At 34.3% G+C, this 14,422-nt stretch overlaps 1 protein-coding gene across 3 annotated transcripts in view; it reads left to right on the forward strand.

The window, feature by feature from the left end:
- The window catches only part of jar (Myosin heavy chain 95F jaguar), a 165,268-nt gene extending 157,294 nt beyond the window's left edge, over positions 1-7,974 (forward strand). For all 3 annotated transcript variants that reach the window (XM_089098663.1, XM_089098655.1, XM_089098671.1), the window contains exon 23: positions 7,645-7,974. In XM_089098663.1, coding sequence (XP_088954789.1) covers positions 7,645-7,823 — 179 coding nt within the window. In that variant the 3' untranslated portion in view covers positions 7,824-7,974. The remainder of the gene's footprint in view (positions 1-7,644) is intronic.
- Positions 7,975-14,422: the final 6,448 nt, after the last annotated feature.

Below are 14,422 nucleotides of genomic sequence, written 5' to 3' on the forward strand. Positions count from 1 at the left end.
TCGCTCCATGGATAGCATATTATGTACTATTATTTCAATTTGCAATGGAAAGCACATTAGGTGTGTTTATTTGGAAAAATGATGTATACCAATCATTTTTATAACTTACATTTTATTACACTTTAAATTTTAATATATTACACTTTAAATTTAAATATTCAATTTTAAATTTTATAATGTACAGACCTTTCTTTAAGGGCTTGGGGGGGGGGGTCCTGCTTTCCCCAAAAGTATGTTTATTGGACCTTTCAAGTATGCTGAACAAATGATTATCTCAAAATTTTAATAGGAATCTTTGGGGGGGGGGGCGTGGCGGGGGGCTAGTTGCCCTCCAATCTTTTTGGTCACTTAAAAAGGGCACTAGAACTTACAATTTCTGTTCGAATTAGCCTCTCTCTCAATGCTATAGAACCATTCGTTCGATACAATCACCCCTAGGAAAAAAAAAAAAAAAAAACAACAAACAGAAAGACACTATACGTAATCTTTCTTTTGGCAAAAAAAAACAAACAAAGTTCCACAATTTTGCAGATCGTAGCTTGAAACCTCTGCAGTAGGATTCTCTGCTAAATCTGATGGTGTGATTTTTATTAAGAATTCTTTAATTTTCGGTGATGTTCCCCCTTTTTTGAAACACAGGTAAATTTTCTCAGGCTCGTAGCTTTTGATAGGTGGCACTAAACGTAATTAATCTTGTATGTTTGGAATCAGCATAAAAGGCCAATTTCCTTATGTATTTATTGATGTCAAAATTCGTTTTTAGAGTTTCGGTCAGTATTAGCCAAGTCGCTCTTTACCTAAAGTTCGTTACCAAGAACTGTTTGATTGAACATATTAAATATTTTCAAATCCCATGACCGGCTCTATGATTAAGGATTAACTGTGAAAATTTCTGTTTGTTTCCTTATCTAAGATTTTTTTTTATAAGTTTGCTAGTTTAGATCAACAAACACTGATTGGCCCTGTTAATCATTGACTACGGGGCTAACCATGACGTTTAAAAAGGTTCAAAATAGATACTTGGCTTCAAGCTTCAAATTTATGCATTTTTTGTGTTTTTTTTTTTTTCAATCAGGTTTATCCTAGTGTGGTGTGATACCCCATTACGACTTGTAAGTAAATGCCTTTTTTATTGTTTGTTAAGGACAAATTCTACTAAATAATTAAGATGGTAGTAAGACCAGTAAAAAGAATTATAATAATGAACCCAGTTCTTCTCCATATAAGAAATATTTATAAGGTTAATACCTTTAGGGTTATTTGGGTAAGTTTAACTTTAAGGTACCTTAAGATATCTTTAACTTTGAGGTACCTTAAAGGTAACTTTGAGGTAATAATTAATTACTATCAAAGAGTATTTAATTTAATGACGAATTGTACCTGTATACTGTTGCGCTTTGCAGGAGAAAGACACTAAGGGCAACGGTGACCTCCTCTAAAATTTGGTATTGTTTATTAATTTCAAGTGTTAACCAGATGATGCCAATTTGCTTGTATGTAAGACACTTTTTTTAAATCTAGATTTAATTAACCGTGAAACTAACAAAAAGTTTTTTTTTTTATAAAAATTCAATAAAAAACAACAACTTTTTTCAACTGAAAGCAAGGAGCAACATTAAAACATAATTGAGTGACCCTTGTGTTTCAGGAGTTGCTATTAAAGAATTGGGACAAAAATTCAAAATTTAGCGTAAAGAGCGAGGTATTGAGGAGGGGGAAACAAACCACATATACCTAATAATTTCTATTTTCTTTAAGCTTTAATGTTGCTCCTTAATTTCAGTTGATTTTTTTTTCTGATCGCTTTTTAAATAATGCTGGGAAATCCGGCTCCCCTCCACGGAAAGATCCTCTAGACGATTCAATCCGGTTAAAATTTACCATGAACAATTACCATTAACATCTACACATCCAAAATTGAGTCGGCATCGGCAATGAGAAAGTAAAACAAATAAGTAAGACAAATGAAAAGAATTTCGTATAGGAATTCTGGTAAATTTCTGCAGTGTAAAATTTCCCATGAAACTTTTATCCCCTGGAAACTTCCCTCCCTGTTGAAAAATCAATCCGTAGAAAATCCCCCAATTAGAAAATTCACCCCCCCCCCCCTACCCAAAAACTGTATGCATACTTCCCAATAACAAATAGTATACGCGAACAATGAGAAAATTTCATGCTTAAATACCTTTCCCCAGGGGCCGCAGGAGAGTTATTTTATCTCTAAAAGCATAATTAATGGATCTTTCAACTATGCTGAACAATATGGCCGGCTCAAAATTTTGAACGAACGACTTTAGCGAAAAAGGGGTGTGGGATGGGACGGGGGGGGGGGGCTAACTGCCCTCTAATCTTTTTGGTCACTTAAAAATGACACAAGAACTTTTAAAATCCGTTCAAATGAGCCCTCTCCCGATCTTCTAGGACCATTAGTTTGGTACAATCATCCCTGGAAAAAAAGAAACAATAAATAAACATGCATCCGTGATCTTTCTTTTGGCAAACAATGCTAAATTCCATATTTTGAAGATGGGAGCTTGAAACCTTTGTAGTAGAGTTCTCTGATACGCCGAATCTGATGGTTTGATTTTCATTAAAATTCCCTTGGCTTTTAAGGGGTGTTTCTTCCCTTTTCTTGAAAATCAGGCAAATTTTCTTAGGCTCGTAGCCTTTGATGAGTAAAACTAAACTTAATGAATCTTATACATTTGAAATCAGCATAATACGCCGATTCTTTTGTTATATCATTTGATATCAGAATTCCTTTTTCTTAGAGTTTCGGTCAGTATTAAGTTGCGTCGCTCCTTACTTACTGTTCGTTACCACTAACTGTTTGATTAAACCAATGCGTATAATATTTTCTTTATTAGCTGTTATGGGTAATCCCTTTGGCGGTTGAATAACAATTTGAAGTGGTAATATTTGGACTTAGAGATGCTATAGATAATGTTCTAAGTGAAGAACAGTGTGGTTTTAGGAGGGACAGAGGACAGTGCTTTCACTTTTCGATTTCAGTTTTCCCTGTTTTCATATTAATTTTCCCTGAAATTCCTTGTTTTTAGGTCTGATTTCTCTCAAGAAAAAAGGGATATTCATCCCTGTATTTCCACAGAATTTATTTGAAAAGCACAGTGCAACATCAAAGTGTTATTTTTACGTCAGATAACGATATACTTAACATCTTTTACATTAACGAGAATACATAAAAAAGTTCAATTGAGTGTCATCTCCAGCACTTTATCACACGTAGCGTCTGCCCTCGTCTTGAAGCCAGTCAAAGCTTTCGGTATGCTGACAGTTGATGAAGTGTTATTTCCATTTCCAACCAGTAATTAACTCGAATAAGTGAGACATTCTCGAGACTATTTCGGATGTCTGTTTTGATTAATTTTGGAAGACTGAACAAACAGTCAAGTGGTACATCGCTAAAAGGTAACGAGAAGATCAGCGATATGCACTTCCGCAATTCTGGGTAATTGATTTCGCCACTGCGAGTCTTCAGACCAAGTATCTTCATCCAGTCCTGCTCAACTGAGAGGTTTTTAACTTGGGCATCTCCCAAATGAAGCTCAGTGGCATCAGTGGCAGCTCAGTGAAGATCAGTTATTGCCTGTAGCCTCCATTCTACGTCCGACTTCTGGAGGCAACATTTTTCTGTTAGAACAGGAAATCTCGCAAATAGTAACCTTAGAGATTCTGGCTTAAAATTTCTTGCATTCTTTGGCTCAACCAAAGCCAAAATATCATAAATTTCGTCTCCGAACTTGAAGCGGTCTTGCATCTGCTTGATTAGGACTATATATTACTTTTGACGAGACTGATAAAAGAGATCAATGTTATCACTTCGCTCTTGAGCATTTTCGAGTTCTAATATTGAATCGCTTGTAGCTATTCCCACATACGTCTAGATTAAAGGCAGGTACTCACTTGAAAGGTAAGGATCCAATTTGGTAAACATACTAACACTGCGAATATATTTCAGTTCCTTGAAGTTAGATGCAGCATCATCCACAAGTTTGCTGACACTTACCTTTAGGGAGCGAAGAAGTGGAAGCTCAGATTGAAAAACTTTGTTGAATTTGTTGGAGAGACCGAGAGAGTAGTCCATGAATTGAAGGTATGGCTTTGTCAACCTACTTTGTAATGTTGACAAGATAAGGTCATTGGTTGCTGTTTGGTTGTCAAGCGTGGTTTCTATGAAATACGGAGTAAGAGCAACCCAATGCTCAATAAGCCTCTTTGGGAAGGTCTGAAGAGCCAACAAACGTTTCTTTCCTGGTGCTAGAATTCAATGTGCTTTATTTTGAGAGAACTCCTGTAATTTGGCATACTTATCTCGACTGGAGCACGTCTGGAAAAGTGGGCATAGATATTTTGATTCAAGTCTTCTAGCGTCTTGGGAAGTGACAAGTATGTATAGGATGAACATAAGTGAATAAGATAGCATGAACATTTCACGTTCGAGAAGTGTAGCACCATGGCTTTAATTAGTGTTGAAGCAGATCTGTTGGATCCAAGCATGATGTTAGTTGTATCTGCACAAATCCAACAATATTTTGCCAGGGAATCGAGTTTTTTTCAATGACTTGTTTGATGCGGTTAGTCAGACCTTCAGCCGATCCATCACTATAGTAAATCATGTCCAATACTTCATTATAAAGTTTTAGATGTTTCTCGCCAAACAATACTACAATGATAGCTATTTTCTTATAAACAGTGCGATCAGGGGTTTCGTCAATTACACATGAGGAAAACGTGGTTTTGAGTTTTAAAAAATAAAGTTGTGAGAAAGAGTCTAACTTTAGCGTAACGAGCGAGGCGTTGAGGAGGGGACAGCCTCTTTCATATATGGAATAATTCCTGTTCGTTTTAAGTTTTAATGTTGCTCCTTACTTTCAATTGAAAAACTTGTTTTTTTAGTTAATTTATGACTGTTTTTGAATTAATGAAGGTTTTGATGTTGGCTCACCGTACATGAATAATTTAAAAAAATTGCATATTAATTTTTTCTTTTATTTGGTTAAATGGCTTTCTCGAAAGTTGTTTAATTTTATTTACGAACGTTTTTATTAGTAATAAATATACATAACCTACGAATTAACTTACGTAACGAACTTCTATACCCATATATTTTTAATACGTATATTAGGGGGCTCGCCCCCTATTCAATACCTCGCTCTTTACGCTAAAGTTCGAATTTCATTCCGATTCTTTAAAAATTACCCTTAATCACAAAGGCCGTTAATTAGAATGAATAGCTCTTATGAAAGTACTAAAAAATCTTTGGCTTAAAGAGCGACATATGGACTAGGGGGCGAACCCAATCATATACTTAATAATTTCTGTTAGTTTTAAGTTTTGGTGTTGCTACTTACTTTCAGTTGAAAAACTTGTTTATTTTTTTTATTTATTTTCTGATAGTTTTTTTAAAATGATGGTGGGAAATTCGACACCCCCTTGATAGCAATGTTTCTTCCCCCATGAAAACTTCCTCCATGGAAGGATCCTCCCACATAACCCCCCAACCTTCACCCCCCCCCCCCTACCAGAAAAAAAATCCCCCTAGTAAACGTCTGTATACTTCCCAATAACCAATACTATGTGTAAACATTGGGTAAAGTTCATAACTTTCAGCTCTCCCCAGGGGACTTTGGGGGATTAAGTCATCCTAAAAGACATATATATATATATATATATATATTACATTTTCGACCATGCTGAACAAAATGGCTATCTCGAAATTTTGATCGGGTGACTTTGGGAAAAGAATGAGCGCGGGAGGGGGCCTAGTTGCCCTCCATTTTTTTGGTCACTTAAAAAGGGCACTAGAACTTTTAATTTCCGTTCGAATGAGCCCTCCCACGATATTCTAGGACCACTGGGTCGGTACGATCACACCTGGGGAAAAGAAAAAAAGCGAATAAATACGGATCCGTGATCTTTCTTCTGGCAAAAAATACAAAATTCCACATCTTTGCAGATAGGAGCTTGAAACCTCTACAGTAGGTTTCTCTGATACGCTGAATATGATGGTGTGATTTTCATTTAGTTCTATTGCTTCTAGGGCGTCTTTCCCCCCTTTTTTCGAAAATCAGCCAAAATTTCTCAGGCGCGTTACTTTTGATGGGTAGGACTAAACTTGATGAAACTTATATATTTAAAATCAGTATTAAAATATGATTCTCTTGATGTATCTATTGGTATCAAAATCCCGTGTTTTAGAGTTTCGGTTACTATTGAGCCGGGTCGCTCCTTACTTATAGTTTGTTACCACGAACTGTTTGACTAATGATGGTTATGAGATTGTATGGTATGGTAATGATGGTTTGTATGGTATATCAGATAAATATATTAAATGTTCAGGGCTATGAATAACACTGAGAACAAAACTGATGTGGTTAAGGTAGGAAATGAGGTTAGTAGCTGGTTTCGTAGTAAATCAGAAGTTAAGCAGGGTTGCGTTCTATCCCCATTTACAGGGATCATTTTGATGGACTTTGTCCTAAGGAGCACAACAAAGGCAATGTAAGACACCAAATCAAAGTGGAAAAGTAAAATTCTCTTAGACTTAGATTATGCTGAGGATTTAAGCATCCTAGAGGAAACTTTTAGCAAAATGAATGAGCTTTTAGAGGTTTTGTGAGGTCAGTGTGCAAGAATAGGTTTGAAAATTAATGTCAAGAAGTCTAAGTCGCTAAGATTAGGAACAATTGAAGGTAAAAAGGTGATGTTGGGTAACGAAAGGATCAATCAAATGGACAGCATCACTTACCTACGTAGTATTATTAGTAAAGATGGTGGGTGCAGTGAAGATATTAAAAGCAGAATTGCCAAGGCCCAGGCCTTACTCCAGCTGTTACAACTGTTACACGGTTGAAAAGTTTGGAAGAATAGGAAGGTAAGTCTGCGAACGAGGATTAGAATGTTGGAAGCTACAGTGATGACAGTAGTTTAGTATGGTTCTTAAGCCTGGGCGCTCTGAATAACAGAGAAAGAGTTGCCTGATGTTCTCCAGAGAAATTGTCTCCAGATTGTTTTCCGTATCCGACTGACTGACCATATCTCAAATAGCAAACTGTAAGAAAAATTTGGTTAAATCCCACTTACAAGGGCTAAAATGAGAGAAAGGATGAGATGGCTTGGGCATGTTTCGCGGATGAAGGATGACAGATTACCAAAGATTGTCCTTGTTGGCCAACTGCCTAGGGCCAAACGAAAAGCGGGTAGTCCCCGAATGGGGTGGGAGGATGTCGTAAGGGGAGGATGGGAAATGGGAACTTCTTTGGAGGGCGTAAAGAGAAAGACTTCAAATACATTGTGATGGAGGAGGAGCGCGCGTAGCTGTATTGGCCATAGTAGTGGCATTAGTAGCGTCGGGGGCTTGGGAAAGTGGTTCCCAGGATGTGACTCAGATTGTCGTTCATTAATTCATTTTTTTTTACCAAGTATCTTTTGATAGCTTTCTATGTTGACATTTATTTTTGTAGTTGTCAGGTGCTGGTGCACTTTCCGGTGCTTTCGTGGTTGTCTATCAACACATAAGGCAATATTTATCCTCCCTCCTTATCCTCAAAAGCTTTTTAGTAATAAATGAGGTTGCAGAGGTATGCCTAACATTCAAAGCCGAATTTAATCTTCTTCTTCTAGGTCAGGATGACATGCAAATGTGTGAACTAGGCTTAGATGAGACCGGACTTACTCGGAAACGAGGAGCAGAGATTTTGGAAATAGAATTCCAACGTGAATGGGACAAGTTTGGTGGAAAGCCCTACCAAAGACCAGCCGAAAGAGTCACTGCCAACGGCAATGCTAAGAGTATAAAGTGAAAATTGCAGTATTATAATTTTAAATTTTTCCTGTTTTATCGAAGTACTGAATTCATTGAAAAAAATTTCAACGCAACTTTCGAATTTAATTTTTTTTTGACAAGGGTTACAGTTAATGCTATCTAATAATAAATGTATAGTTTCTTCTTAATAGTTTTAGCTTTTCTTCTCTTCGCCGTGTTTTTATTCGTAGGACTATGAATCAGAATAAGATGAAATTGTAAGATATTTCAAGCAACACAAAAGAATTCACCGCATACAAGTCGAATATTTTGACTGTTTTGTTGGGGACGTCTCAGCCCCATCCTGAAAGGGGAGGGAGGGTGTTTAGCTCCGTGAATTATATATATATATATATATATATATATATATATATATATATATATATATATATATATATATATATATATATATAGAGTATATTTATATATATATATATATATATATATATATATATATATATATATATATATATATATATATATATATAGAGTATATTTCAAGAGGATTAACTATATGATTCCGACCATCCCCCCCCCCCCGAAGAGTGAACATATCGTTTTTATATCTATGACGCAAACGACATTACAAAATGCATTAAGTATAAAATACCAAGTGAAAAAAAAACTAACAAAGACAAAAATCTCAGTAAAAAGAAGAAAAAACAACAAACGAGACTGCGGCCAGTGGAGAGAAAAGAAACTAGAAATGTAAAACAACGCAGATATTTCGCCTGTATCCAAACAAGGCGTCTTCAGCACGAAAGAGACACAAGATGAACAAGATAAAAAAAAAATCAAGCTGAAACTAAAAAACGTTGCCATATGTACCTGGTTTGGGTGAGAAACTTTCACGGATTTTGCGTAAATTTAACATTGATACATGTTTCCAATCGTTGAGGCCAATGGGTAGTTTCTTTATTTTTGGAAAGGATTTAACCCGGGGATATTTAGTAAGTGGGGTGTATAAAATTGCGTGTTCTTGTGGCAAGTTCTATATTGGTAGGACTCACCAACAATTTGTTGAAAGGTTTATTGAACACCAAAATTCAATAGAAAAAACCCTACAAGTAAGCAAGCCTCCAGAAACTTTTGTTTCAGCTTTAGCAGAACATACTTGGTTTAAACCAAATCACTTTGTAAAATTTGATGAGGCCTTAGCTATTTCAAATGATAAGGGGTACACACAATGGGCGAGAGAAGCCATAGAAATTAAAAAACATATGTTTGCTAACCTTTCGATAAATAGAAACACAGGTAGTTTAAAGATTGACCCAATTTATGATAATCTTCTAAAGAGTGAATCAACAGTCAATAAGGGAATTAAGATTATAAATAATCACCAGGGGACTATTTTACCTGCTAGACCAAAACGATTTGCTTCAATAATAGCCAATAAAAGGATTATTTCGCAACAGAATAATCAAAGTAATTTCCATTTTTTTTTTCTCAGTTACTCTGGTGTTCTCACTGAAGTAACTCTATAATTGCATATTTTCCCTACGTGAATCAGTTTGCGCCAATTGTATATAGGCTATATATTTTCTATTTTTATTTTATTTTTTTTGTGGGGGTTTTAATTTGTTTTTAGTTATAACTTGGTTTTTTATCTTGTCTCTTATGTTTATTTAGTGCTGAATAAACCTTGTATGGATACAGACGAAATACCCGCGTTGTTTTACATTTTTCGTTTCTTTTCTCTCCACTGGCCGCAGTGGCCAGTGCTAAAGGGTAAAGGGTAATCTGATATGCTGAACTCCCGGGGATTCTCCTCTCTTTTCGAAAATAGGGTAATTTTTCGCCCGCTCGCAACTTTTTTTGGTAGTCTTTGAGACATCAGGTACTCCTCCCCCCTCGACCTAAAGAATGGCTCAATGGAACTTCTAAATAATAGCGGATGCGTCATCACTGCACGTAATTTTATCTACCATCAAGTGCATCAACTTGGTAGAATGAAGCTTTCGTACAAACTTTGCAGAGGATTCATTCAATTGAAAATTGAAAGTTCTAGTGTCCTTTTTAAGATTGGAAAGTAATGGGAAGGCAACCAGCCCTCTCCCATTCCTGTTTTAGCTGCCCTCCCCCTACAGAAATCTGATCAAAATTCTGAGATAGCTTTTTTATTCAAATAGTCTAAAGGTCAAATTATTATACCTCCGGGAATTACATGACCCCCACTGAACCTGGAGCAAAAGTAGAGAGGGGGGTGCTACTCCGGACCCCACCACGTGGTTTATGGTTTTCTCACTGAGAATGAAAAAACAGGAATTTTCTCACTTGAAAAACCAGGAATTTTCTCACATTTATGGTTGTTTTCTTGGATGGTTATGTGTGTTGTTCAATTTATTTGATGTTTTTCTCGGATGTCAACATCAAATTATGGATGTTTTATGGTTTTTGTCAGTGAGAATTTGAAAAACAGGAACTTTGTCACATTTATGTATGTTTTCTTGGATGGTTATGTGTGTTGTTCGATTTATTTGATGTTTTTCATGTCTGTTATATGGATGATTTATGTCTGTTCGTTGTCAGTGAGAATGGACATGCTCGACGCGAATGTTATGAGATTGTTTGATCTTTAGACCTAACCAGAGAACTTGATTTACATAATCGCTAGGGGAAATTATTGATTCACGAAGTGGAAATTAAGAAACATTAAGACTTCTTTAATCTTAGGTCTGAGGGATAAACGTTCTTTAGGTCAGAGAGAAAAATTAATATCCTATTTTGAAATAGGGCTTCATTGATCTTTAGTGTCAGGAATTATAAATGACATCACTTGTTATCTTGGAATTATGCGGGAGTATAAAGAGATAGAAATTCTATTTTTAAATACGGCTTCACTGAGCTTTAAGTTGGAGAGATAAATTGATATTCTAACGAAACCCTAATAGTTTAGCTAGGAAAATTTATGAGATGAAGAGATTAACGTAGGAAAGGGTTTCCTAAAAATTTGAAATGCGTTAGCGCAGAGATGCCAAAAACAAAAGGAACACGCTGAAATTACGTTTAGGGATTATTTTGGCGAAACCGTTTTAGACATTTTATGGGATTATTTCGGCGAAACAGTTAGAGACGATGATTTGAAAGAAGATTTTAGGAAAGGTTTTAGAAGAGAATTTGAGGGTGAAACTCTGTGGTCGTTATAATACACAAGTTCCATTTGAACAGTGTTGTGAGGTCCTCTACCCCAACCCCAAAGGGTTCCGATCCCCCACCCCAACCCCGAAGGAAGCCCCCGGTACTCAAAGGTCCCCCAAGCTCCCAAAGAGCCCCAGCCCCCCAAACGCCCTCCTCAGACCCTCAAAGGCCCTCCTCTGGTCCTCAAAGGGCCCCCGGACCCCCAAAGGGCACCCCGGACCCCAGAGGCCCTCCCCCGGTCCTCAAAGTTCCCCCGAGCCCGAGAAGTGCCGCGGGGCAGGAATGCGCCGCATGGGGATGCGCCGCAGGGGGATGTGCCGCGGGTCGGGGGAAGCGCCGCAGGGATGCGCCGCAGGAATGCGCCGCAGGAATGCGCCCCAGGGATACGCCGATTTTTGTTAGAGTTCTAGTTTACTTTAATTTTAGTTAAGAGTTTGATGTTTTACCTTTGAGTTTCAGTTAGAGTTCTTGTTTAGTTTTATTTAAGAGTTTAGAGTTTTTATATTATAGTTTTTGTTTTATTTATAGTTTATTTTAATTTTATTTCAGAGTTTAGAGCTTTATCTTAGAGTCTTAGCTTAGATATTTTGTTAGGGGTCTAGTTGAGCATAATTTTAGTTAAGATTGCGATTTCGTTCAATTAATTTCTAGTTATAGTTATAGTTAAGTTTAGTTTTAGTTAAGAATTTATAATTTTTAGCTTAGAGTCGTTGCCTAAACTGGTTGATGTAGTTCAAGTTTAGTTTAGTTTTAGTTAAGAACTTTTTGTTATAGCTTATAGTCTTAGCTTAGAGTTTTTGTTAGAGTTCTAGTTTAGGTTGATTTTATTTAATAGTTTATAGTTTTATCTTAGTATTATCTTAGAGTTTTTTTTTTAGTGTTATATTTTATTTTAATTTTATTTAAGAGTTTGATTTTTTTACCTTTTAGTTTAATTTAGATTTTTAGTTTAGTTTTAGTTAAGAGTTTTGTGTTTTAGCTTAGAGTCTTAGCTTAGAGTTTTAATTTGAGTTCTAGTTTAGTTTAGTTTTAGTTAAGATTTTAGAATTTTAGATTAGAGTTTTTTTGTTAGAGTTCTAGTTTAGTTTAATTTTAGATAAGAGTTTGATTTTTTGAACTATGAGTTTCAGTTATATCTCTTGTTTATTTTTAGTTTAGAGCATAGATTTGGTAGCTTAGAGTTTTTATTGAATTTGTTGATTAGTTAGTTTCATTTTATATCTTAGTGTTGTAGCATTTAGTTAAATCTTAGAGTTTTTGTTATAGTCTCGGATTATTTTAAGTTTATTTTAGATTTTGATTTCTTACATTTTAGTTTATGGTATAGTTCTTGTTTATTGTATTTTTAGTTAATAGTTTATAGTTTTTATATTAGAGTATTATCTTATAGTTTTTGTTTGTGTGTGTGTGTAATTTTTTGTGTGTTTGTGAGTTTTTTTGTGTGTGCACATATAAATTCTATTTTACTAAAATAATATAAAATTTTCGTATGTGTATGTTTTTGTAATAATTTTTTGTTTATGTTTTTGTTTTTGTGTGTGTTTATGTTTTTTTTTGTTGATTTTTTTGTGTGTGTGTAAGTTTTTTTTTGTGCGTGTTTTATTTGGTGTTTTTTTTTTATAGTTTTTGTTTTATTTTCTTTAGTTGTTTGTGTATTTTTTGTGTGTTTATGTTATTTTTTTTTTTTTTTTATTTTTTTGTGTGTGTGTAAGTTTTTGTGTGTGTTTTTTTTTTTTTTTTGGTGTATTTTTTTGTGTTTTTGTATTTTTTTTTTTGTGTGTGTGTATTTTTTTTTTTTTTTTTAATTTTTTTTTTGTATGTTTTATTTTGTTCGCTTTCGTTATTTTTTGTGTGTGTTTTATATTCTTTTTTTGTGTCTGTTTTAGTGTGTGTATTTTATTTTTTGTGTGTGTGTAAGTTTTTTTGTTTTTTTTTTTGTGTGTTTTATTATTATGTGTTTTTTTTTTAGTATTTTATTTGGTTTTATATTTTGTGTGTGTAATATGTTTTTTGTGTGTAATAGTTTTTGTTCTCTGTTAAGTTTTTGTGTGTGTATTATTTTTTTTTGTGTGTGTATTTTATGTGGGTTTATGTAATTTTTTTTTGTTATTTTTTGCTTTTTTAAGTTTTTGTGTGTGTAATGTTTTGTGTGTGTGTAATTTGTCTTTTTCATTATTATTTTTTTGTGTTTTTGTATTTTTTAGGTTTGTTTGTTTTTTGTTTTTTTTCTTTTGGTTCGTTTGGGTATTTAAGTATTTGTGGTTTTGTTTTTTTTTGTGTGTGTTTAAGTTTTTGTGGGTGTTTAATTGTGTTTTTGTTTTTTTGTTTTTTTTTGTGTGTGGGTAAGTTTTTTTGTGTGTTTATTTTTTTGTTTGTGTGTATGTTTTTTTGTGTATGTGTAAGTTTTTGTGTGTGTGTGAGTTTTTGTGTGTGTATAAGTTTTTTTGTGTACGTAATTTTTCGTGTGTGTGTAATTTTTTTTTTTTTTGTATTTTTTTGAGTTTGCGTATATTTTTGTGTGTGTGTTTTATTTTTGTGTGTGTGTATGTTTTTGTGTGTGCGTATTATTTTTTTTGTGTGTATGTGTCTGTTTGTGTTTGTTAGTTTTTGTATGTTTTTGTGTGTGTGTAAGTAATTGTGTGTGTGTGTATGTTTTTGTGTTTTTTATTTTCTGTTTGTTTTTAAGTTTTTTGTGTGTGTGTGTGATTTTTATTTGTGTATGTAAGTTTATGTGTGTTTTATTTGTGTTTTGTTTTTATTTTTTTGTGTGTGTGTATTTTTTTTTGTGTTGTTAATTTTTTGTTTGTGTGTATTTTTTTTTGTGTGTTTGTTTTTTTGTGTGTGTGTGTAAGTTTTTGTGCTTTGGGTTTTTTTTTGTGTGTGTGTAATTTATTTGTTTGGGTTTATGGTTGTTTGGTTTTTTTTTTTTGTTTTGGTTTTTTATTTTTTGTGTTTATTATTTTTTTTGTTTGTGTATTTTTATTTGTGTGCGTCATTTTGTTTGTGTTTGTAATTTTTTTTTTGTTTTTAAGTTTGTTTGTTTGTGTGTAAGTTTATGTGTGTGTTTAAGTTTTTTTGTGTGTGTAAGTTTTGTGTGTGTGTGTGTAAGTTTTTGTCTGTGTGTAAGTTTATGAGTGTGTGTGTGTGTGTGAGTTTTTTTTGTGTTTGTATATTTTTGTGTGTGTGTATGTTTGTGTGTGTGTAAATTTCTATGTGTGTGCGTAAGTTTTTGTGTGTGTGTAATTTTTTGTGTGTGTGTAAGTTTGTGTGTGTGTGTAAGATTTTGTGTGTGTGTGTGTGTGTGTGTAAGTTTTTTTGTGTGTGCATGTTTTTGTGTGTGTGTGTATGATTTTCTGTGTGTGTAAGTTTTTGTGTGCGTGTATGCTTGTTTGTGCGTGTGTGTGTTTTAGTTTTTGTGTGTGTGTGTTTTTGTGTGGGTGTAAGTTTTTGTGTGTGTGT

Source organism: Artemia sp. Qi Xiang Cuo, chromosome 2, assembly GCF_049724085.1.
Source record: "Artemia sp. Qi Xiang Cuo chromosome 2, ASM4972408v1, whole genome shotgun sequence".
Lineage (NCBI taxonomy): Eukaryota > Metazoa > Arthropoda > Branchiopoda > Anostraca > Artemiidae > Artemia > Artemia sp. Qi Xiang Cuo.